The sequence below is a fragment of the Mandrillus leucophaeus genome, unplaced genomic scaffold, assembly GCF_000951045.1.
Source record: "Mandrillus leucophaeus isolate KB7577 unplaced genomic scaffold, Mleu.le_1.0 Scaffold213, whole genome shotgun sequence".
Lineage (NCBI taxonomy): Eukaryota > Metazoa > Chordata > Mammalia > Primates > Cercopithecidae > Mandrillus > Mandrillus leucophaeus.
Genome location: NW_012102177.1, coordinates 1967183 through 1993119, shown reverse-complemented (window position 1 = coordinate 1993119; position 25937 = coordinate 1967183). Strand labels below are relative to the sequence as shown.

General features: G+C 40.9%; 1 protein-coding gene across 2 annotated transcripts in view; it reads right to left on the bottom strand.

The window, feature by feature from the left end:
* UGGT1 (UDP-glucose glycoprotein glucosyltransferase 1) overlaps positions 1-25937 on the bottom strand; it is a 108125-nt gene that overhangs the window by 28457 nt on the left and 53731 nt on the right. For both annotated transcript variants that reach the window (XM_011980501.1, XM_011980500.1), the window contains exons 17-26: positions 25057-25188; positions 19623-19787; positions 12910-13030; positions 10259-10357; positions 9427-9450; positions 8502-8596; positions 5967-6173; positions 5081-5212; positions 4327-4457; positions 1120-1215 (exon numbers count right to left, since the gene is read on the bottom strand). In XM_011980501.1, coding sequence (XP_011835891.1) covers positions 1120-1215; positions 4327-4457; positions 5081-5212; positions 5967-6173; positions 8502-8596; positions 9427-9450; positions 10259-10357; positions 12910-13030; positions 19623-19787; positions 25057-25188 — 1202 coding nt within the window. The remainder of the gene's footprint in view (positions 1-1119; positions 1216-4326; positions 4458-5080; positions 5213-5966; positions 6174-8501; positions 8597-9426; positions 9451-10258; positions 10358-12909; positions 13031-19622; positions 19788-25056; positions 25189-25937) is intronic.

The following is a 25937-nucleotide window of genomic DNA, read 5'->3' as shown; positions in this document are numbered from 1 at the left end:
GCTCACTGCAACCTCCGCCTCCTGGGTTCAAGCTATTCTCCTGTCTGTCTCCTGTGTAGCTGGGATTACAGGCATCTGCCACCACGATTGGCTAATTTTTGTATTTTTGTAGAGATGGGGTTTCACCATGTTGGCCAGGCTGGTCTCAAACTCCTGACCTCAGATGATCTGCCGGCCTCAGTCTCCCAAAGTGCTGGGATTACAGGCATGAGCCTCCATGCCCAGCCAGTCTATTTTTTTGTGAGACAGGGTCTCACTCTGTTGTTCAGGCTGGAAGTGCAGTGATGTGATCATGGCTCACTGCAGCCTCTACCTCCAGAGTAGCTGGGACAACATGCTCATGCCACCACAACCAGTTAATGTTTTAAAATGTTTTTGTAGAGATAGGTCTCCCTTTGTTTGCTGGTCTCGAGCTTCTGGGCTCAAGCAATCCTCCCACGTTAGCCTCCCAAAGTGCTGGAATTACAAGCATGAGCTACCCTGACCTGCCTTTGTATATACCTGAATTTAAGAAAAGTACAACTGCTCTGTTTAATAAATGCAGACTGTTTTCTACTGCAAGGGTGCACTAAGAGTTATTTCAGATTTAGTTAGAAATAAATGTCAGTTTTCATGCAACGAGATTTGCATATGAATTTTATCTATGAATGCAAATATATGTATTATAAACTGCACACCAAACAAATGTTCGATTCCTATAAGAACTTACATATAAATCTTTTTTTTTTTTTTTTTTTTAGACGGAGTCTTGCTCTGTCGCCCAGGCTGGGGTGCAATGGCCGGATCTCAGCTCACTGCAAGCTCCACCTCCTGGGTTTACGCCATTCTCCTGCCTCAGCCTCCTGAGTAGCTGGGACTACAGGCGCCCGCCACCTCGCCCGGCTAGTTTTTTGTATTTTTTAGTAGAGATGGGGTTTCACCGTGTTAGCCAGGATGGTCTCGATCTCCTGACCTCGTGATCCACCCGTCTCGGCCTCCCAAACTGCTGGGATTACAGGCTTGAGCCACCGCGCCCGGCCACATATAAATCTTATATGGTAAAATGAAGGAGCTGAGGTAAAGGCAAATGTAAGAGTTTAATATTCAAGAACATGCACAAATTCAACATTAATTCTATACCTGTGTCTGTCTTCAAAAAACTGGTACTCGATTCTTGCATCTCCTTTGGGTTGTGCTGACAGGAGAGCATCCACCTTCATTACCAAGTCACTTGCCCTGAAAGAAGGGGTCAGAGAAATCTTAGCATCTTTTTAACTGAAAGTTTTCCAATTATTGCCAAACATATCATCAGCCCAAATACTGAATGCTAACAAGATGGTTTGAACCAGGTATAAAGTCTGTACTGACGGGACTAAGAAAGAGTGATTAGTAGCATAACCTTGGAGAAGTTACTCATTTTCCCACACGTGAGATGGAGACAGCACCCACTCTGCATGACTCCAGTAAAACTGCATAAAACTCTGTAAGGCACCTAGCTGAGGCCCTGGCCCATTACAGGCTGTCACTATTATTTACATTCTCCCTTGTCCTTTTAAAACTATTACTTTTTATGACTATTAGAGTAATAATTCACTGGAAAATAAACACAAAAGCAAAAACTGAAATTACACATAATATCAAGAAATAAGCTCCGATATTGTGGCTTATAATTCTATAGTTTTAAAAACATAAACAAATTATACTAACCGACGGCCTGCTTTTTCACTTAAAACATATTACAAAAATCTTTTCCTTGGTTAATAAATACAGTGGGATTTCAATATTTTTGCTTGTTTGTTTTAGTCAGGGTCTCACTCTAGTTGCCCAGGGCTCGATCTCAGCATCAAGCTTCCAGGCTCAGGTGATTCTCCCACCTCAGCCTCCCGAGTGGCTGGGACTATAGGCATGTACCACTAGGCCCAGCTAATTTTCATGTATTTTTAGTACAGACAGGGTTTTGTCATGTTTCCCAGGCTGGTCTTGAACTCCTGGGCTCATGTAATCTGCCTGCCTCGACCCAAAGTGCTGGGATTACAGGCGTGAGCCACCGTGCCCGGCCTATTTCAATATATTTATGACTGCATAATGTTATATTTATGGACACAAAATAATCTAAATATTCAACCAACCAACTATTGAACATCTATGTTGTTTCTAATTTCACTATTATAATTAACACTGCAGTAAACCACTATTGTCCCTGCCCCTTCTAAAACTGATTTCCAACTGAAAAAGATCTTGAACTAAACCTGAAAAAAAAAACTCCAACTTGCTGAACCAAAGACTAAATCCTGAATAAGAATTTTAAAAGAGCACTTGCGAAATGTATTTGAACTGTAATTAAGACCATACATTTTCTTTGAACCCAGCAAATACATCAAATTAACTATTTTGGTTCAACTTCTCAATATAGATGCCAAATATATACAATACAGGCCATTCTCTTGCTGTGATGGGTCACAGGGTTACAAAACATGTCAAGGGGCACTTGGTTACGTGGACTGGGGTGAGCAGGCCAACAAGAAACTCCCTGAAGGCTGATGAAGTACAATGATCAAAGTGTACAGAGCTAAGCTTCAGGGCAGCCATGGGGATGCAGACTGGGTCATGAATGAAAGCTGTGGCTGTCACAGGGAAGGGGCCACTCCAAGGTGGAGCAGCTCTGGCACTAATGAAAACCCGACGCAGACAAGGTAATTTTGGGAAGCCTAAGAGTTTTAGCATTCGTCTTTTGGCCCCATGACTACCTGATTTCCCTAAATTCACCCAGGAAAGATAGACAGCCATCTCTCGTTGGCAAAAGGCAAGTCTTCAAAGCACAGTCTGGCAATTACATCACCCAAAAAGACTCCAAGGAGCTCCCTGCAATGGTCCAACAGCACGCCACACCAAGCCTATGCCTGTGACATGGCTGCTTCGAGTCACGAGTACCTCCTGGGCTACATCAAGGGAAGCGTTTCACAGGTCGGGACAAGGGGCATCACTCAGGAGTCACTGAGGTAAGAGGGATCCTCCTTATCTGTAGCCCCAGTACTAGCCAAAATGAGAAAAGATTTCTTCCCAGGTCATACAAGACATGGCAACAGCTGACTCTGACAGCTATCCAAGTCAACACTTCTCTTGAACTCTGTAGTACGAGGACGTAAGAAAAAAACTCAGCAGAATTTTTTTTTTTTGAGACAGAGTCTCACTCTGTACCCAGGCTGGAGTGCAGTGGCGCAATCTCGGCTTACTACAACCTCCCGAGCAGAACTTTTAAATTTTATGTCCTCCAACTATGCATCGAAGAACACATCTCCACAGAACGGGAGAAAATGTTTACAAATCATGTATCTGGTAAGAAAGTGACATCCAGAATGTATGAAGAACTGCCACATCTCAACAACGAAAAACAACACAATTAAAAATGGGCAAAGGACTTGAATAGACATTTTCCCAAAGATATATAAACGGCCAATCTGCACATGACAAGATGCTCGGCATCACCAATCATTAGGGAAACGTGAATCAAACCACAAGGAGACAGCACTTCATACCCACGAGGATGGCTATTATGAAAAGCAAACAAACAAACCAACCCCTCCCCCCACCAGAAAATTACAAGTGCTGTGAGGATGTGGAGAAACCGGAACCCTGAGCATTGTCAACAGGAATGTAAAATGTACAGCCACTGTGGGAAAGGTATTGTGGCTCCTCAAAAATTAAACACAGAAATAGATCTTCCAACTACCCAGTTATTTGATGTTTAACGCAGAATCTACGTATATATAACTATGGACTCCAGGGTTTATCCAAACAATTCATTTTCTTCCATTAAGAAAAATAACACACTAAAATAATCAGCTTATAATAATACTGACAGAATTAAAATTAAAAAACCAACAACAACCAATTCATCACAGCTTTGAAGATACAAGGGAAACAACTCAGTATTCTGCACTGGTAAATAAAAGAAAGATTTAAACTGCCTTTCCTTTCCTGAACACAATAAAACTGAAGGGTAACCAAATAGATAATGAGGAAAAGTATCATTTTACATAAGTATTCCAGGTAATAAATAAACTAGCCTCTTTACTTCTGCATATATTTGAAATTTTCCACAACCAAAAATCATAAAAATAAAGAGAGAGAACTAATTCCGTTCTTTAAAGAGTACCCTACAAAATAAATTATCTTGTTTCAACAGAAGCATACATTAAAACTGGAATTGAAGAGTACTGTTAGATTTTAAAACTGGAAATAAAACACCTTGGGATATGTAGTGTGAGAAACAACATACAATCCTAACTGATCAATGAGGAAAGTCCAATTATATAACCCCGTAATTCCTCGTACGGCAAAACTTACACATCTTCTTCTACCCGAAGCTGTTGAATGTGAGATTTTATTTTCTGTCCTGAGGTTTTTAAGATGATATTTTCGAGGAGGTGGAAATCGTCTTGATTAAAGAGCTCACTATCCTCCAGTGGCCCAATGATCTGTGAAGGAGAGAAGAGCGGGCGCTCAGAGCTGGAAGGCTGCCTGCACTCAGCAAGCTGGTAAGGAACCCTCTGGCGTCTTCAGGCTATCTCATATACCAGATCACCCTAAAGACCTGAGACAGGTACATGTCTAGATAAAATCAGTGAAATAATAGAAAGTGAAGCCCAAAACAAATACTTGTAGTTATTTACTTATCAATTCCTCAAGGACACAGTGTAAACCTGTGTGCATCACAGTATGTTACAGTAAGCAAACTCCAAAGTAAAATAAAATCGTAACGTAGTTTTCATTAATTCTCCCTGAATAAAAACAACAAAGACTACTTTATGTACAAAGGCCGTACTGCCTGACTTTCTGAGAGCCACCACACTCTCACCGCCTCACACAATCGCAGGACACAAATCCACAGCAGGAAGGCTCTATCATACGGGGATATTCGTCTGTGTCAAAAAGCACAGCTCCTTGGAAATAGGAGGCAGAAACATCAACGGCACTTCATCAACCCCAATCACCTTTGAAAAAAGAGTGGCTCTGTTTGAAGAGTTTACTAGCTTCAGAGGAGAATGCTGCAAAGACTGTTCACGGATCTAATGTGAAGTCAAGCTTGACAAATCCTCACCCTTCCATTGCTGATCACTGCCCTCTGTCCCTTCTTCAGCTTCAGAACATCCCTGCAGTACACGGCATGAGACAAAATGAAATCCATTTTGGAAGACTCAAAGACCTCTTTAAAAAGACTGAAATCCATTCCCTAGGAAAGTAATCATTATTAAGGAAAAATAGTCGTTATTAAGCAAATCATATAAACAAATAAACACAGTGAATAAACCACAAAATTTTCTTTCCCTGGGAAGTAATAACTAATTTTCATAATTAAGATGTGTCAATTCTCCAGTCTCCCCGCCATCTCCCTACTACTTAGAGTAACTGCTATTTCCTTATCTTTTCCTGTGATTTGTTCGACTGGCAGACTATTCATCATTCCTTCGCTCTGCATTTTTAAATCTTGCTAATTTTCAGTGACAGCCTCTTTTTCTAACTGAAACGTCAAATAGTGTATACTCACCATTCTGTAAAAAATTCAAAAACTACAAAACTGTGATAAGTAACAAAATATAAATGAATAAACACAGGCTTATTCTGGAAACACATCAAGAACATATAAGCCTTGAACCCATAACTGGCTCACAAGTTGCTCTATAAATAAGCCATATTGTCTCTTTTAAAAATTGTACGTAACAAATGGCCCCATACTTAAAACTGACAAAAGCTCCAATCATGCACCACACGAAAGCTAGGCAAGGTTAAAAGTAATAAAGGGAACGTGACAGAATTATTTCTTGGAAATATTCTTCCAAATTAAAAAAGAATTCCCTGAGACTCAGGACTAAAATGACAAATCACGATCATGAATGGACCACGGAAGCTGTAGTGGGTTCTGTCTGTTCTGTCTGCTTCCGCAGCAGACAGAATGGGGCAGCCTCATGAGAGGCTCGGAGCCTTACCCCAACAGAGAACTCCGCAATGTCAGCTCCTGCAGCCAGGGCCTCTGCAGCCCCCTCCTTGGCCATTTTGGTGATGAAGTTCTTAGCAGCGTTGGAAGTCTGAGTTTGGAGAGCTGCCCAGATTGCTCTGGAGATCTGAGTGTTCTCGTAGCTTATCTCTTTGGCAGGATTATTGATCATGCTTATTCTAACATTGTTACTGGATTTCTGTTCACAAAATGGGAAATGGGAGTCATATTGTAGATATTTTTGAACTTAAAAAGCAGCATTAACATCGGTCATGTTCAATAAGTAGCAAATAATATCTCTCTTAAAAGTCTCAGGCCGGGCGCAATGGCTCACGCCTGTAATCCCAGCACTTTGGGAGGCCGAAGCGGGCAGATTACGAGGTCAGGAATTCAAGACCAGCCTGGTTAATAGAGTGAAACCCCGTCTCTATTAAAAATACAAAAAATTAGCCAGGCGTGGTGGCGGGAAGCTGTGGCAGGAGAATCGCTTGAACCCGGGACGTGGAGGTTGCAGTGAGCCTAGATTGCGCCACTGCACTCCAGCATGGGTGACAAAGCAAGACTCCATCTCAAAAAAAAGAAAAAACAGTCTCGCCCAGGCACAGTGGCTCATGCCTGTAATCCCAGCACTTTGGAAAGCCGAGGCAGGCAGATCACGAGGTCAGGAGATCGAGATCATCCTGGCTAACATGGTGAAACCCTGTCTCCACTAAAAAAATACAAAAATATTAGCCAGGCGTGGTGGCGGGCGCCTGTAGTCCCAGCTACTCGGGAGGCTGAGGCAGGAGAATGGCGTGAACCTGGGAGGTGGAGCTTGCAGTGAGCCGAGATCACGCCACCGCATTCCAGCCTGGGCGACAGAGCAAGAATCTGTCTCAAAAAAAAAAAAAGTCTCAAGCAGTTCTCTGCATTCAGAATAAAATTAAAATGCCATCATCAAGCACTCAAAACCTTACATGAAGTGGCCCCCAGCCCATCTTTCCAACTTCATTTCTTACCACCCCTGTAAATATAGCATAAATTACAGACCCTCAGAGTCCCATCTCTACCCAACACATTTTGTATTCTTCTACCACACTTGTGTTAGAAGTGTTTTCAGTGCTCTGCTCAAACCCTTCTTCATCCACATGGCCTTCCCAAAACAGGGCTCGTACCAATAACATAAGCAATAGAAATTTATATTTGGGTGTACCAAAAGACATACAAAAGACATACAAGAATATTCGTCGCAGCAGTCTTAGAATAGCACCAAGCTAAAAACCCAGCTGTCCTTCAAATAACTTCAACAAACAAAACTTTGTGGTACAGCCATACGATATAATACTACAGAACGAAAAAGGATTATTATATACACCTACCTGTAACAACACGAATACATCTCACAAAAGATTGGGGAAAGACGACACACACAAATGAAATTGCGTAAGATTCCATTTTACTAAACTAAAAGACAGGCAAACCTATTCGCTAATCTGAGAAGCGGGAAGAGGGGTAGTGTCTGGGCACAAGTGTGGGAGGGCTTTCAGGAACTTGAGAATTCTCTATTTTTTGACCTGAGTGGTGGTCACAAGAGTGTGTTCTCTTTGTGACACTGTGTATCCTATGATTTGAGCACTTCTTGTGAACCTACATTTTACTTCAATTAAAATAGTTATTAAAAAATGCAACTCTCCTTCCCCATTCTCCCACCTTACCACCATGTGAAAATTTATGCATTTGTGTTAGAGTGCCTTTCACATAGAACTACTGCCCTTAGCTAGAACTGCCCTGATCTAACTTCGAATTGACCACAGCATTTGGTTCACTCCTTGAACAATAAAGGCACTCGGCACTTGAGTGAAACTGAAACCACCTGGATAGTTCCTTATTTCAGTAAGCCTTCCCAGGTATAGGGTGGAAAGGGGACCATGAGGAGGGTTGTGAGGCATGGATGAAGACGCAAACTGAAACAGCTCAGGAAGAATAATTTTGCCATCTCATCCTCCAACAATGACACTCTCCAGAACAATCAGCTGCTTCCCAATCACCTGCCACTGCCACTCACTCAAGCCCAGCTATTCACGGCAGCGTATCTTTTCAGAACGTCTATGTGTGTATCCCTCAGTGCATCTGGATCTACTTCTACTAAACACACACACTACCATTCCTGTGTGCTACTACCCCCACGTCCAGACCTCTGGCGTGGTGAGGACCCCATCTCCCCGATCCAGCAGGCAACACAATTGTTGGAGCAACTCTGCTCCAAGAACATGAACAGGCATGTGATAAAACTTGGCTATGATGAGGATCTCGCTATTTATTTTTTTCTCTGTAAGAATCTACCCCGTTCAACAAAGCTTGGATACTGTAGTCTTAGATCTCTTTTCTTGAGAGCTGGCAGAGCTCTATAGATACGATGCTCCGTTCCCTCGAGCATTAAGAAAGCAGGACTCCGAACTCCCACTGAACAACCCAAGCCGCACAGCGACGCCCATGAGGACAGCTACAGCTGCCAACGAAAACATAAAATGAAGTCACAGATACTTGCCTGATGTTTGATGGCATCATACAGTAACTGCCGTCCAGAAGGGCCATCAAAATCCCCAACAATCCAAAAAGTGACTGGCCTAATAAAAGAATCATCTGTAGAAAAACAAAAACAGTTAATTGAGTTGGAGGAGAAAAGCACATTCTGTGTTTCAACATTCTGAAAATGAAATTGACCAAATAATTTGTGAGAACCATGCAAAAAGAAGAAAATGACAAGCTTAATAAAGATAGAAGAAAAACTGGTAAACCTTTACTATAATGAAAGCAGGGGAATCTTACCACAGAATTTAGTTACAGACTAGGAACATGCACTGATTAATTCTACTGTGGTCTGGACATCTGTTAGCATGTAAAATGAAAAACAGCCTTTGAACATGTGGGTAACATATTGTCATTTTTAATCATATTAATTTGTCATTTTCTGAAAATAATTCTTCGCAAATGTTTATACAGAATGTATCTACATTGGCCAGGTGCAGTGACTCATGCCTGTAATCCTAGCACTTCAGGAGGCCGAGGTGGGTGGATCACTTGAGGTCAGGAGTTCAAAACCAGCCTGGCCAACAAGGTGAAACCCCGTCCCTACTAAAAATACAAAAAATTTAGCTGGGCGTGGTGGCAGGCGCCCGTAATCCCAGCTACTTGGAAGGCTGAGGCAGGAGAATCACTTGAAATCACCTGAACCCAGAAGGTGGAGCTTGCAGTGAGCCGAGATCACGGTACTGCACTCCAGCCTGGGTGATGGAGCAAGACTCTGTCTCAAAAAAATAATAATAATAATAATAATCTACATTGATATAGCTTCCTGTTACCCACAGATTCCAGAAACAGTACAATTAAGTGTTGATAAATTCTAAATTACAGTGGTCGCAGAAATCAAAGAAGAAAATTAAGAAATAGAACATTTTGAAGTTTTAAGTTACCATAGATTTCCTTGGAAGACATTCCTGGACAAAGGTAAAGAGAAGAGAGTAGAAAAAAAGAAAGTATCATTTCTGTAATGAATGCCTACTGTAACAGTCAAAAGTCTAAACAATGGCTAACATGGTCTATGGTTCTTCCTGCTGCTTAGTCCTGTCGGCATCATGGTGCTGTCCCAGTACCCTAAGAAACAGTTTCTTTAAAGAACCAAATGGAGTAATTGCTTGTACTTTACATATAGCTGGGAAACCAGAACTTCTCTCAGGGAGAAACCACAGCGGGGATTTAAAAAGGCGGTAAAAATAGCTGCCTTAAAAGACAGCCAGTGCTTTTTTGAAGCACTGACCCAAAGGGGACAGAATCTGTCCACCACTAACGGGGCGTCATTTTACACAATCTTAGCCTAAATAAATACCTCTACCTAAAATCAGCTTCAAAGATTATACAAGGCTTTCTAAAACCAACTTTATCTTATAAACCCCAAAATAATATTAACCCTGTACTGTCATTTTTAATCCATTAACCCACTTTTATATCACAAATGTTTTTCCATTTGAACTATGAAATATTTTCCTTTTGACTAAAGTCAAAACACAAAACAGGTAATATGAAATTTATGAAGACATTTGAAGTTTTAAACAAACGTATATTTTCAACAAATATACAAACAATTAAATTTTAAATAGATATTTTCTAGACTCAAAGCACTATAAGAAATAATAAGAAAAATTATGAAGTCTCTCCCTTTTTTCTCTTGATTTGCACACTAAGATGAATATGCAAATACTTTCAAAAAAATGTTGAATGCAAGATAATAAGCCTCAAATGGATTACCTTTCTTTGTCAGATAGTTCATACTATTGGCTACAGCAGCAGTCTTGCCTGGGGAATCCAAGATAGTAAATCTAGCATAATCATCCACAAAGAAGTTATCTGGGAGAAAAAATGAAATACGTATATATTAGTTCCAGTCCAATCTATTCTTAATATTCAACTGATAACCTGACTTGATCATCATATAAGATTTATAGAAATGCGTGAGTGAAGTATATTAAGTTCCATGTTTACTGAACAACTTCACAGCATGGCCCCTATCCCTATTGAAGTCGCACATCAAAGACACAAGGCTGATGAAAACATACATATCTCACACAGCTATCATATAAGTACGTGTCAGTTTAATGGTTGAAATTCATCCCATTCCCATTCCTGTCACTTGTCAACTGGAGAACAGTCTCAAAGAGATCCCCTTAACTCATTTCTCCCTTCCCTAGTCCAACCAGTAGAGTAAGCTCTTCCTGCTCCTATGGAGGAAGCAGGGGTTAAAGAGAAAATACATAAGAAAACTGATTTTTGTTTTTCAGGTCTAACAAAATATCACCTTTTAGACCCTTAACACAAATAAAAGGTCATTTCCACTCTTTTTAGATATGTCCCTTCTCCAATTAGTGTCAAAGGGCAATCCTCATTATTCATTTCCCCTCAGATTATTATTCCTAGAATTCCAGTTTCATCAAGTCATTCTCTTGCTCTAAACCACCCAGTAATTTCTTACAGGCTACAAAATGGTCTCCAGCCTAGTAGTGTAAACCCTCTAATAATCTCCCCAGTCTTAAACATTACTGCACCCTATACAAATGTCAGCCTCCTCATCACAGTCTGCCACACACACCCTGCCTGCCTACCCACCCATCTATTCATCTGTGCACACGCTCATCCATCTACACTGTTACTCGACAATGCACACTGAACACCTACTATCCATAGCATACCATTCAGGAAAACAGTAGAAAATAAGTCACACATGGTCCATGATATCATGCGGGGGAAGGGAGAGAACACCATGCCAGTAAAAATTAGTATCCTACTAAAAAGGTTCCAGGACACCAAAAGCCAAAGAAACCTGGGTGATAGTGCCACCACCACCAGGTCAGGAGGATGCCAGTGCCTCCTAATTGATGTCTGCACTGGGTTCAGCTGACAGGTGGCATCTTTGCCACTGCGGACTAGCGCTGTTTCATAGCTCACTGCTGCAACACTCAATGGAAAAGGAAATTCTAAAATAAAACCACTATTATGTTCCTAATTCATGTGTATTCCAGAGACAACCCTTCAAGTTTAAAGGTTGTCTTAAACTTGAATAAACATGTTGAAAACAACAAACAGGACAAAGAGCCACAACACGCTCACCTTGCTCTACTGAAACTTCAGGAAAGAAAGGAAAACCCAGCTGTGAAGAAAAAGCTCACTTTCTGGGTAGTTTCTTTCTCAAATATAAGCCTACATTTATACTTTTTCCTCAGTGTGTGTGCTTATGTATAGAGGTGTGTATGGGTATGTGTGTATGTGTGCGTGTATATATATGTATTTTTCCTCTACCTAAAAGAAACTTTCAGTTTCAAGTATATTAGAGAGAATGCTTTAAGTTAACAACCATAAATAGACTGATATGTTCATTATACTCAACTATAACAATAAATAGCTGGTTATGACTTCATTATACACATCTTTCCTTCCCCAGTGAGATTTCATGGGCTAGTGATGACAGCTCCATCTATTGCCAGGTGTTTGCTGAAGAGGCCTCAGAGTCTCGAGGGAGGCACAAGGAACAAATTGCACCTGGGCTTAACATACTTGGCCCTTGTAAGGTATTCTAGCAGAAAACACCCAAGTGTCCACCCACTGAGGAACAGATACACGTGGACTATCCATAAAGTGGGCTATAAAAAGGGATGAAATGCTGACGTACACAACAACATGCATAAGCCTTAACAACACGTTACATTAAAGAAGCCAGGCACAAAAGGCTTCCAATTATATGAAATGTCTAGAATGGGCAAAGCCATAGAGACAGAAAGGAGATTAGTTGTTGCCAGGGGATAGGGGAAGGGAGGAACAGAGAGTGACTACTAACAGGCATATGGAATTTTGGGGGGTGATGATAATGATATAAAATTAGACAGTGGTGATGACTGCACAAACTTTGTGGGGTTTTTTTCATTAAAAAACCACTGAATTGTATACTCTAAAAGGTTGAGTTCTACAGCATATACATTATATCTTGAGGAAGCTGCTAAAGGCCTTCCTAAGTTCTCACAGTGAAATTCAGTGAGATATTTGTTGACTGATTCTAGAAAGAGGATGAAGAAAGAGAACTCTTTTTGAAGAGGGGAGCCAACAATCCAGGCCCATTCTCATCATCTATTGTCTGTACAGTTGGCATTTAAATGGCACTAAATATGTTTCAAAGTTCACAGACTTTTGCCCAGGAAGATGTTTTCTTCTTTAGGAGGAAACTCTTGTGAATTTAGAAGCTCATACCATGAACTAAAGGTGCAAAGAGTTTACACATAAAATTTTTTCACAATCTTGGGCTATCCTCTGAACACTGCAGAAGATAATTGGAATATTAAAATCTGAAAAATGTAAAGACTCTGAAGCACAAGTCAAAAAAAGTGTAAGGTTGTTCCTGAAATGCTCCTTACTACTCGCTGTTAAATCCAGGTAGTCTCGTTCAGCTGTCAAAATCCTAGAATTGATTCGTGGAACAACGTTTGGCTGATTCATGATATACTCTACCACGTCTTGATCAGGGGGCACTTCACCCTGCAAGAAAAAAAATACGAGGTTGAGGGGGGAGTGTAAAGCAAATGTTAGCAATAATAATTCATTAGGAACTAAAAAATTATGAACTTTATGAACTGCTTCCTCTGTGCTAATAATAGTTAAGACAGAAGTTAGTATGTTATTGGTCCCTGTCACTGCCAAGCATACCTGGGCACGTCACCTACAGCATCTCTACCTCTATCAACAACGTGAGGCAGATATTGTTGTTGACATTCATTGCAAAGATGAGGAAGCTAAGGCACAGAAGGTTAAATAACTTACTCAAACCCACCAAGCCAATGCAAAGAGATTATGAAATGCAAACCCAGGCCAGGAGTGGTGGCTCACGCCTGTAATCCCAGCACTTTGGGAAGCTGAGGCAGGCAGATCATTTGAGGTCATGAGTTCAAGACCAGCCTGGCCAACATGGTGAAACCCCATGAAACCCCATCTTTACTAAAAATACAAAAGTAGCCGGGCGTGGTGGCGGGTGCCTATAATCCCAACGACTCGGGAAGCTGAGGCAGGAGAATCACTTGAACTTGGGAGGCGGAGGTTGCGGTGAGCCAGGATCACGCCACTGCACTGGGCTACAGAGCGAAACTCCGTCTCAAGGAAAAAAAAAAAAAGAGAAAGCCAAAGGTCTTCTCTCAAGCAGTTAATATACTTTGTAATAAAAATACTCCCATCTTTGTTCAATCTCAGCCATCCAAGTAACCCTACATCTCCGGAGTCAGAATTACAATGAGAGGATGAGAGATCATTCGTTATTCATTCTTCCCTTTCGCACAGCTCATATTACAGAAATGGTCACACTTCTTGAGGGTGATCTCAGAGCCACGTGTCAACAACTATGCAAATGTGCAGATTTATCACACTTAAAATATTTAACATACAAATACACTTTAAAGCCATTTTCTTTTTTTTCCTTTGAGACAAGGTCTTGCTCTGTCGCCCAGGCTGGAGTGCAGCAGTATAATCAGAACCACAGCTCACTGCAGCCTCAATTCCAGGGCTCAAGGGATCCTTCCACCTTAACCTCCCAAATAGCTGGGACTACAGGCATGTGCCACCACGCCCAGCTGACCTTTGCATTTTTGTCCAGATGGGGTTTCACCACATTGCCCACGCTAGTCTCAAACTCCTGGGCTCAAGAGATCCTCTCTCACTGTGCCCCACCTAAAGTCATTTTCAAGATAAAGATGTGAATCAAATATACACATTTAAGTCTAAATAATTCTAATTAGACATTGTTTGTAGCTATTTAATAAGGAGCATATGAACCAACCATACAAATCAAAAGACAAAGGTATTAGATGGCTCACTGTCCATGTTGGCCCATGTACACAACTTTGGTCAAGATTACAAATCGACTTGACTCCAATTAGAAGCCTACCTAGTTCAAGGAGGGGAATTTGCCAAAGTCTACACAAATTTTAAATGCAGGGGGGCAGGGCCTGGGGAAGGCATGGCAGGAGTCATGTCTGGCTGTGCAGGTGCTGCTGAAACAGCCCAAGAAGCAGGCCAAAGAGATGGACGAGGAAGGTAAGACTTTCAAGCAGAAACAAAAAGAGGAGCAGAAGAAACAAAAACAGGAGCTAAACTCGAAGTCTGTGGGGAACGGTCCCCTGGCCGCAGGTGAAATTAAGAAATCTGGGCCGCGTGCAGTGGCTCATGCCTGTAATCCCAGCACTTTGGGAGGCTGAGGCGGGTGGATCACCCGAGGTCAGGAGTTCAAGACCAGCCTAGCCAACATGGCCAAACCCTGTCTCTACTAAAAATACAAAAATTAGCCAGGCGTGGTGGCGGGCGCCTATAATCCCAGCTACTCAGGAGGCTGAGGCAGGAGAATCGCCTGAATCTGGGATGCAGAAGTTGCAGTGAGCCAAGATCACACCACTGCACTCCAGCCTGGGTGACAAAGCGAGGCTCCGTCTCAAAAAAAGAGAAGAAAAAAAAATCTGGCAACAAGTAAGCTGTACCTTGTGCCTTGAGGAGATGGTGACCCTTGATTTCATTCCTATTTAAACATCTGTATTCCCTGCCATAGCACCTTTTGCCATCTATAGCTGGAATGAAGTGTTTTGAAGTCTGTTGTACATATAAGAATAAACATTTGTTTAAAAAAGTTATTAAATAATTGTAAATGTAATACCTTCTAACCAGCTCGTGTATACACACACATGCACACATGCGTGCACACACACACAGACACACGGTAGTTGTCTTGAGGAAGAAATAATGAGTAGTACAGGACAGGAGTGTACAGCTAAAAGTTTCTCTTCATTTACATCTCTATGTTTTGAATTTCATACCATTGGCATAGCGTATCTCTTAATTCTTTTTAAAGGAACAAGGTCATGCTCTGTCGCACAGGCTCAGTGCAGTGGCATGATTATAGCCCACTACAGCTTCAATTCTCAAGCAACCTTCCTGCCTTAGCCTCCTGAAGTAGCTCAGACTACAGGTACATGCCACAATGCCTGGCCTCAACTAATCCTCTAGCCTCGGCCTCTCAAAAGTGTTGTATTACAGGCGTCAGCCACCACAACTGGCTGGTAACACATCTTTCTGTAGTGTACTTAGTTCAAATTTTCTAGTACTTGGTATTTTTCAAGACAATGTACAAAGGTATATACATATTAGAATATTCACTGTAGCACTGTTTGTAACTAGTGAAAATGTAGAAGTAATGTCCAATACTAGGGAATGAAGTAAATGTTTATTTTACTTTATTTATATATTTTTTGAGACAGTTTCGCTCTTGTCACCCAGGATGGAGTGCAATGTCACAATCTTGGCTCACTGAAACCTCGGCCTCCTGGGTTCAAGCGATTCTCCTGCCTCAGCCTCCCGAATAGCTGGGATTACAGGCATGCACCACCACGCCCAGCTATTTATTTTTTATAATGGAATATTAGCCAGGCACAGTGGCTCACACCTATAATCCCAGCAATTTGGGAGTCCGCGGTAGACAAATTGCTTGATCCCAAGAGTTGGAGACCAGCCTGGGCAACCTGGCAAAACCCCAATTCTCCAAAACATACAAAAATTAGCCTCGTGTGGTGGCATACACCTATGGTCCCAGCTACTTGGGAGGCTGAGGCAGGAGGATTGCTTGAGCCCAGAAGTTCAAGGCTGCAGTGAGCTATGATCATACTGCCTACACTCCAGCCTGGGTGACAGAGAGACCCTGTCTCAAAAAAGTTTTGGTAAGGAAAGTGACCTTTGTGACAATTGATTTGCCCCACTATGTACATCTCCCCAGCTGCACAAAGCCTTGAAAATCAATGGCCCCAAAATAAAACAACTAGGACACTAGATAATTCTCAGGGTTTCTCTTTATTTGGGCTGAAGCAGACCTCGCTCAGTGCCAACAGCCATTTCCCTGGGGGTATCTGTCAAACACAACTGGTCAATGGTTTAACATCTCAGCTGCCCGAGGTGGCAGATAACACATGGGCTAACATGAAGCTAGTCAAAAAACAAAGAAAAAAAAGGCTGGGGAATGGGATGTCCATAAGGGACTTTGAAAAGCTCTGACAGGCCGGGCGCGGTGGCTCATGCCTGTAATCCCAGCACTTTGGGAGGCCGAGGCAGGTGGATCATGAGGTCAGGAGATGGAGACCATCCTGGCTAACAGGGTAAAACCCCGTCTCTACTAAGAATGCAAAAAATTAGCTGGGTGTGGTGGCGGGCGCCTGTAGTCCCAGCTACTCGGGAGGCTGAGGCAGGAGAATGGCGTGAACCCAGGAGGCAGAGCTTGCAGTGAGCCGAGATCGCGTCACTGCACTCCAGTCTGGGCAACAGAGCGAGAATCCGTCTCAAAAAAAAAAAAAAAAAGAAAAGCTCTGACAAACTTCTTGGAATCTGAACGACCATAAGCATCATGCCCAGGGGTATGTGAATGACCAGGAAAAATCTCAGAAGGCCTTAAACCCTTGCCTCTAACCTTAGGGCTCTGTGCAAGCAAAAACAGAAGACTAAGGCAGAGTTGCCAACTGCCTGATTGAGTGTGGAAAGTGTGCCCCAATGCAACACAGAGACCCTTGGGAAAACTGGGAGATTTTTGAATTCATGCGTCAAAGGAAATCTCTGTTCATTCATCAGCTGACCAGTAAGTTAAACAAGCTGAAACTTCAGAAGCCACACATGAAAAAGAATACAGATGTTAAGGAACTGGTTCAGGGCCGAGCACGGTGGCATATGCCTGTAATCACAGCACTTTGGAAGGCCGAGGTGAGTGGACCACTTGAGGCCAGGAGTTCGAGACCAATGTTCTGAAATTAGAGCCTGGCCAATGTGGTGAAACCCCATCTCTACTAAAAATACAAATATTAGTTGGGCGTGGTGGTGTGCTCCTGTAATCCCAGCTACTTGGGAGGCTAAGGCACAAGAATCACTTGAACTCAGGAGGCGGAGGTTGCAGTGAGCCGAGATGGCACCACTGCACTCCAGCCTGGGCAATAGAGCGAAACTCTGTCTCAAAAAAAGGAAAGAAAATAAAAGAAAGAATTGGTTCAGGAAAGTCACTAAACAAATAACAGTCGCAACAACAACAAAGAATAACACAAACAAACCCTGGTATGGTGAAGAAGTGTCACATTATATTATTTCAAAGTCCTAGTTATCAAAAGCAAAATTATTAAACATGCAGAAATTGTGGCTCATGCCTGTAATCCCAGCACTGTGGGCAGCCAAGGCAGAAAGGTCGTTTGAGGCCCGGAGTTCGAGAACTGAGATCTGCCTGGGCAACAAAGCAAGATCTCGTCTCCACAAAAAGATACAAAAATTAGCCACGTATGGTTGCATGCACCTGTAGTCCCAGCTACTTGGGAGGCTGAGGTGGGAAGATCATTTAAGTCCAGGAGTTGGAGGCCACAGTGAGCTAAGATCATGTCACTGTACTCCAACCTGGGTGACAGAGCAAGACCCTGTATCAAAAAAAAAAAAAAAAAAAAAAAAGACATGCAGAAGAAAAAAGTATGGTGTATACTCAGGAAGAGTAGGAGCCAAGACATACTATTCTTATTATTATATAAGTAAAATGTATAATGTATATTCTTACATTATGTTCATATATTATTCTGAGTAAGTCCAAACACTGGACTTAATTAGACAAAGAATTTAAATAAATGATTTCAAATATACTCAAGAACTAAAAGAAACGAAGTCTACCAAAGTAAAGTTTAAGACCTACATCGCACAAAATAATATCTATAAACCTAAGGAAATTATCAAAAAGAACCAACTAGAAATCTGGATTTATACTAACTGAAATGAAGCATTCACTAGAGAGGCTCAATAGCAGATTTTAGTCGACAGAAGAAAGAATAAGTGAATTTGAAGATAAACTGAGATTATCCAGCCTGAGGGACATAGAGAGAGAGATCTATGGGACATGAGAGAGTACCAGCATATGCATATTTCCAGAATGAGAGGAGGGAAGAGAAAAGGACAGTGTGTGGTAAATAATCTGGCTGGCCCTGGTTCCTGGGATGTAAACTGTAAACCCAGTGATTCATGGTGAGCCCCTCAGATCACACATGATGGTTTCTACTCCGGGGTGATGCACAGTGGGGCCCCGAGAGACTGTGCTAATGCCATGACTCAGACTGGGGGCTGGTAACACCAGAAAGACCAACCATGATTAGAGAGTTGGGGTTCTGAGCAACAGGCTATCTGTCCAATAACATCCTGTTCTCTGCAAATTTGATTTGGATAAAATGTCCAGAACAAGCAAATTCATGAAGCAGAAAGTAGGTCTGTGTTTGCCAGTGGCAGGGCGGCGGGGAGTAGGACAAAACGGGCAAAATGGAGAGGAGTCCGTGCTACTGGATATGGGGTTTCTTCTGGGGGTGAAGATAACGTTCTGAAATTAGAGGTGGTAGTTACATAACTGTGTAGAGAGAATAAAAACTACTGAATTGTGCCCTTTAAAAGGCTGACTTTTATGCTGTCTGAATTATAGCTCAAGAACTATATATATTAATATTTATATATAAATGAAAAATAATATTGAGTCTCTCCAAAGTCAAAATTTCCTACAAATAGAATAAACGTTTCTTAGAACTGCTTGCAATTTTTAAAATAAACATTTAATCCTGAAATCAGTAATACTAGTTATTTCAACTACTATATACAGAAGATTTATGAATATTTTCATCATAGCAGGACTTGCCAAGAGTTTGCAAACCAATTACTAGTGACATATAGAAAATAGTTTTTTTGTTTGTTTTTTTTTTTAACGGGACAGGGTCTCACTTTGTCACCCAGGCTGGGGTACAGCGGGGCAATCACAGCCCACTGCAACCTCAAACTCCTGGGCTCAAGCGACCCTCCCACTTCAGTTTCCTGAGTAGCTACGACTACAGGTGCACACCACCAAGCCCAGCTAATTTTTTCATTTATTTTTTAGAAATGGGGTCTTGCCATATTGCCCAGGTTGGTCTCAGACTTCCCACCCTCAAACCATCCTCTCACCTCAGCCTCCCAAATAGTGATACTAAGAATTTTACTGCCTACTATAGAGGCAATAAAAAATGTAAGCCAACTGTTCTCTCTAAAAATCCCACCTTGAAACGTGACTCACCAAGTACACCGCTCTTTGGAAGAAGGTGGTGGTCTCCAGGATTTTATGCATTGTGATGGTTTCTAACTCATCAGGGTCTAGCTGTTCCCTTTCAAAGGGCATTCCATTGAACAGCACAACGGGCAGGGGTCCAACCCCAGTCTGCTCATAGTAGCCTCTTGCTTCCTGAAGCAGAAGGAACAAGAAAAACAGCAGATTTTTGCCTTTTGTGAGACAAATGGAACAGAGCATATTTTTCTTACATGACTGTTCTAACAACAATCCACAGAAATATTGTAAAGAAAAAATAACTCAAGATACTTCTTTTTAAAACAATGAAAAATGACATCACAGTTAATATCCTACTATGTAAATCTGAGATGGAATTACTGAGTTGGAGTTTTTACAAAACCACAAAAGCTTGCAGATTATGAAGAGTGTGTGTGTGTGTGTGTGTGTGTGTGTGTCTGTGTGTCTGTGTGTCTGTGTGTAGCATAGGCTATCAAAACTGAACTACATATACTACGGTCAGCACTACACAACAGAACTTCCTGCAGTGATGGAAATATTCTATCTGTGCTTGTCTGTGCTGTCCAATGCAGTGGCCACTACTAACTACATGTAACTACTGAGCACCTGAAACCTGCCAACTATGACCAAGTAACTAAATCTTTAATTTTAGTTAATTTCCATTTAAAAATCTACATGTGACCATGGGCTGCCCAAATGAAGTACACAGGTTTTGACTACCATAAATTATAAGCACTCTATGCAAAAAGCCTGAGGGAAATATTTGCACCCAATTCTAAATAAGGGTCCATATCACTAACAAAGAAATTGCACCTGCAGAAAACAAAACAAGGTTTGTGGGGAAACAGTGCTCAACAACTGCTCTAAGACACAATACACCCAATCTTTTCCCTTCTCCAGGACAAAAGAGGTTCACTGGCCAGAAAATACTGGAGCAACAAAACGGCAAATGTATCCAAGACGGACATTCTTCCTGACTGTCAACACAGGCGCTCATCCCTCAGACGAGCTTTCCGGAGTAAAAACTATTACCACCCAAGCTGTAAAGTGGGCCACTTTACAAATGCCTATCACACACCCTGTAATTGCCGTTTTCTGAAAACAGCAGAATGTAATTATTTATAACCATTTTAGATAGCACCAATAGAAAAGTACTCCCATCGGGTAACTAATCCGAGTCATCGGTAACATACTGCTTACTTTCTCATCAGACTAGTACGGTAACAGATAACGGCACAGAAACGGACAGCCTAAAACATGGCACAGCCAAAAAAGCCTTCTAGGTTGGTTTCAGCCATTTCTCTACATCATAGTTTAAATGTTTTACATATACGCCCCTAAAACTCTTACCATGTTAATTCTGTTCTTTGACATCTCAACTATTTCATAGATATCCATTAAAACTCAATTTTAATCTAACTTTAGTTTTGAAAATCATCCCCGTCAACCAATTAAAACAAGACCAGAAAACTTGCATTATAATTCCAAGTGACAATAAGATAAGTAACATTGGTTTTCTCTGCAAACGGTAACTGAGTGGAAGTCAGGAGTGAGAGGGAGGTGTTTGCTATGTAGCTTCCTTTTTCACCACTCAGAAATAGTTTACAAGACCAAATAACAGAATGCAGCACAATTATCAAACAGCCAAACTGAAAATTCATATGGACAAATTTTCTATCAACAGCTAACTAAAAATATTCAATAATGATAAATAATTAACAAACATTAATTTTTGGTAGTTGTATACTGAGCCACTCACATGCAACTGAGATTAGTAAGGACTCAAAGATAATATTCTAAAGGTAAAGTGTTTGCATGTGCAGGCTAGAACTTTTCCTGATGTCATTATCTTACCGGCTTTGAAAGATATAAATATACACCTATCAGACTATATTCTCACCTGTTTAAAATTTCAACTTTAATTGCATTGCCTACTTTTTAAAATAATTACTTCTTTCAGACACAGAAGATACCATAGCTTCACTGTAACAAAAGGAACAGATTTACAAGTGCAATGACATTCATTAGAAGCAGTCATTTTTCCTAAAATTAACCATTTCAAAAGAATCCATTCCATTGGATTTTTTGTACAGGGGTAAAGCTCCTGTAGTTTAAAAAAAAAAAATCTCATGAATCATTAGATTGTTAGGACTTCTACGATACTCTCCACATCCCTGCCTTGGGAGTACTTCTATTCAAACAGCTAGACAATTAAATGGATGAAATATAAATAATATGACCTGTTTGCATACGGAAGAGCCTCTAATCAGTACAGATGGCCACGTCTAGGAAACCAAGGAGCATGGTGTGTGGTGTGTGATACTCTCATTCAATTTCTCAGCACAATCAAGATTTCAACACAGGTAAAGATATAAAAATACCCCTTTCCCCAGTTTGTCCACTCTATTCAATATTTTTCGAGTAAATACTTTTGATACCGTAATCATCCACAATAAAAAGCTACTGGTACTTTTTCTTCGGCAGGGTAAGAGAAAATGAGACTTAAACAGTTTCTAAATATGAAATATAAAAAAAATTCCACAAAGTCCCTCAAAACTTTCATATTCTCAAAGTGGCCTTTTTCTTTCACTTCACTTAAATTCTTTTTCTACAGACTACTATTATTGCTGTTTGTGTCTATCTGGGAGAAAAATAGTTACTAGGTAATACCCACAGCAATATTATTTTACTTAAAAACCCAGAAAAGATAAGTGACTGGACAGAAGGCTACAATAAAATAATGATAATCGGTCGGGCATGGTGGCTCATGCCTGTAATCCCAGCACTTTGGGAGGTCGAGGCAGGTGGATCACCTGAGGTCAAGAGTTCAAGACCAGCCTGCCCAACATGGTGAAACCCCATCTCTACTAAAAGTACAAAAATTAGCCAGGTACGATGGTGAGCGCCTGTAATCCCAGCTACTCAGGAGGCTGAGGCAGGAGAATGGCTTGAACCCAGGAGGCAGAGGCTGCAGTGAGCCAAGATGACGCCACTGCACTCCAGCCTGGAAGACAAAAGCGAGACTCCATTTCAAAAAATAAAAAATAAATAATAAATAATAATAATAGTAACCCTTCTCAGGCTACACTGAGTAGATGTCACTTCCAGCTTCAATTCCAAGCTTGACTGGATATACCTTAAAGTGAGCAGATACAATACTAAAGCACAGAATCAAAAACAGAAAAGAGAAAGAAGAGAGGCAGACTGGCATGCTCAAAGACCTTCCAGCTCCTGGCATGAGTTTACCTTTGTAAAAGAGCTGGTACAGAGCTAGTATTTTAATTCGCCTTCTATTCAACATCAGCTTACACACACAATAAATACGTGTTTCTCTATGAACTTGAATTCACAGAGCAGGCAGCTGTCGCTATACCTAGGACGCCTTTCATAATCACCTTGTCCCAAACTAGCAGAGCTGCTCATCCAGCTTAGCTGCCATCTAGCTCAGCGGCCACTAAGCCTCCACATACAAAGTGTAAATACTCAGAACCTCACCATCACCGAAGTCACACTGCTGTCATGTGTTGTCTCCCCCAGCGAGGCTGTGTGAACTGCCCAAGTTCATACCACATCTTGTTCAACTTTCTAGTCTTAGGACTGGCACGATGACTCAATACTACCGTTTTAAAACTGAAACTCTGTTACTTATTCTAAAGCAATTCAGAAATTTCTCTAGTTGTTAAATTTTTGTGTTTTGATCTTGCTAAAGATGATTTTGTTCTCTCCCTCTAAAACCTGAATCGACTTACAGGAGCAGATCTCTCAACCAATCCCAATTAACGAATTTATCTGATTAACAAATACCAGCTATTAAAGTATGCTGAACACTTACACTGGTGAGCTACTCTCTAGAACGCCCACATGTTTTTATTTTTATTTTATTTATTTTTTATTTTTTAGTAGAGATGGGGTTTCACCATATTGGCCAGGCTGGTCTCAAACTCCCACCTTAGCCTCTCAAAGTGATCGGATTACAGGCATAAGCCACCACACCTGGCCTATATTTTGTTTTTTTGATCTGTGATTTTGTTTGTAATTATCTTAAGCCTTATGATCACACATAATTTTTAACTGTTTATCTCCTCCACTTAAAACTTTCCAATGAGGTGGCAAAAGCGCCATTAACAAGCGCACATACGCAGCAGTTCCAGGGTTCTACGTGTTTTTGAATAGTTGTTTGAAGACAATCCTAAAGTATAAACTAGTCTAACTTAGTAACTCGGAAGTTTAACTTGCTACTATTTTTGTCACACTGACCTTTAAAAACATCTGACCTTAAAGATCATCTATAAAATGTGAGAGGTGTCCAATATTCTTTCTTTGGTATTACACATAAACCACACTAAAATGCCTCTCAACAAGTAAAAGGCAGCATTTTAGATACAGGGAATAGGATGCCCACATCCTTTTGCTCCTCCCAGCTAAGCTATCTGCTTACCAAGGATTAGCTGTGTCTGTTCCCAAACCGACTATTCCTGTTAATGAAATGATTTAATAGTATGTAAACCAATAAAATATGAGTACAAAAACAAGGTTACTCTTCCCACCAAAACGAATTGAATGACTAGAAAACTCATAAAGATGAGAGGCTAAAACCAAATGATGTTGAACTGGGTGTCTGTCAAACAACTAGCATAAAGACTTGGGAGGGAGATTATAAAACTCTACAAGGATTCTGTATCAGATGAAACAGGACTCATAAACAATTCATGCTGAATATCATTTATAAACGGATGATAGCTCAGATCTTAAAACAGGAATCACAGGCTGTTTTTCATTTGGGGGAAAAAAAATCCTCCCTTAAAAAAGGAGAAAAAACATTGAAACACTAGTAAATAAATGCATTTTGATATGTTTAAAATCAGAATGTTTCAGAAATGTATAATTCCTTTCGTTAATACATTTTCAACAATTTGTGCTTTCAATAGGTAAAGACCCTTGACTGTGTCTAAAGCCTCAAAAGAAAAAAAATTATCTTTAAGTTAAAAAATTTTAAACTGTCTTATTATATCCTTATTACTACAATACTTTGCCATTCTGTTACATTTCTTAATATACTTCCATCCTTAGCCTAAATAACGAAATAAAGCCAGTATGATATATATTAAGCTGTACATCATATCCTGGCTGTATACAGCCAGCAGATGTTATCCACAGCAAACTTCACGGAAGTACTACTATTCATTATGAAAAAAAATTGTTTTTCAATGTAATAGTTAATAAGCAAGTTAAAAATCAGTCCTATCTTCACAAGACTGAAATAACTTTTTCAAACACTGAAAAAGTGATCTGTTTTCTAAACTTTTAAACGCTAAGTACTGGAACACTTTAACCACCAACACCATCATTAACCAAAGCCCCCAAACAGGGGGTTAAGGACAATACAGGGTTGCAATCAAATAAGAAACACAAAGAAATTTTTTACCTTCCGATTCTGATCATAAGCAGAATCAATCCCCAAAATGCTATTCACTTTTACATACGGGTATTTCTTCTCCAGGACACTGACCACATGTTCAACTTCCACTTTTTCTCCAGTCCTCACCTTGTTATAGATCTGAAGGAAGAAAAAACAGTTGGTTAACTACACTTTTAAGTTCAAATTTCAAAGTGTTTATTCCACATTTTTCTGAATTTAGAGGAAAATATGGTAACTTTTCTTTTTTTTTTGAGACGAAATTTTGCTCTGTCACCGGGGTTGGAGTGCAGTGGCACAGTCTCAGCTCACTCCACCTTCGTCTTCTGGATTTGTGTGATTCTCCTGCCTCAGCCTCCAGAGTAGCTGGGATTACAGATGCCTGCCACCACGCCCAGCTAATTTTTTGTATTTTTAGTAGAGAAGGTTTCACCATGTTGGCCAGGCTGGTCTTGAACTCCTGACCTCAGGTGATCTGCCCACCTCAACCTCCCAAGCTGGGATTACAGGCGTGAGTCACTGCGCCTGGCCGATTACTTTTCTTGAAAGGTCAAATTGGGACATGTTAGCAATTCTTCCTTTTCCTTATTAAGATGGCTTTCTAGGTTGGAAATTAAATATTCTTTTTTTTTTTTTTGAGATGGAGTCTCACTCTGTCACCCAGGTTGGAGTGCAGCGGCGTAATCTCAGCTCACTACAACCTCCGCCTCCCAGGTTCAAGGGATTCTCCTGCCTCAGCCTCCTGAGTAGCTGGGACTACAGGCACATGCCACCAGGCCCGACTAATTTTTGTATTTTTTAGTAGAGACGGGGTTTCACCATACTGACCAGGCTAGTCTTGAACTTCTGACCTTGTGATCCGCCCTCCTCAGCCTCCCAAAGTGCTGGGA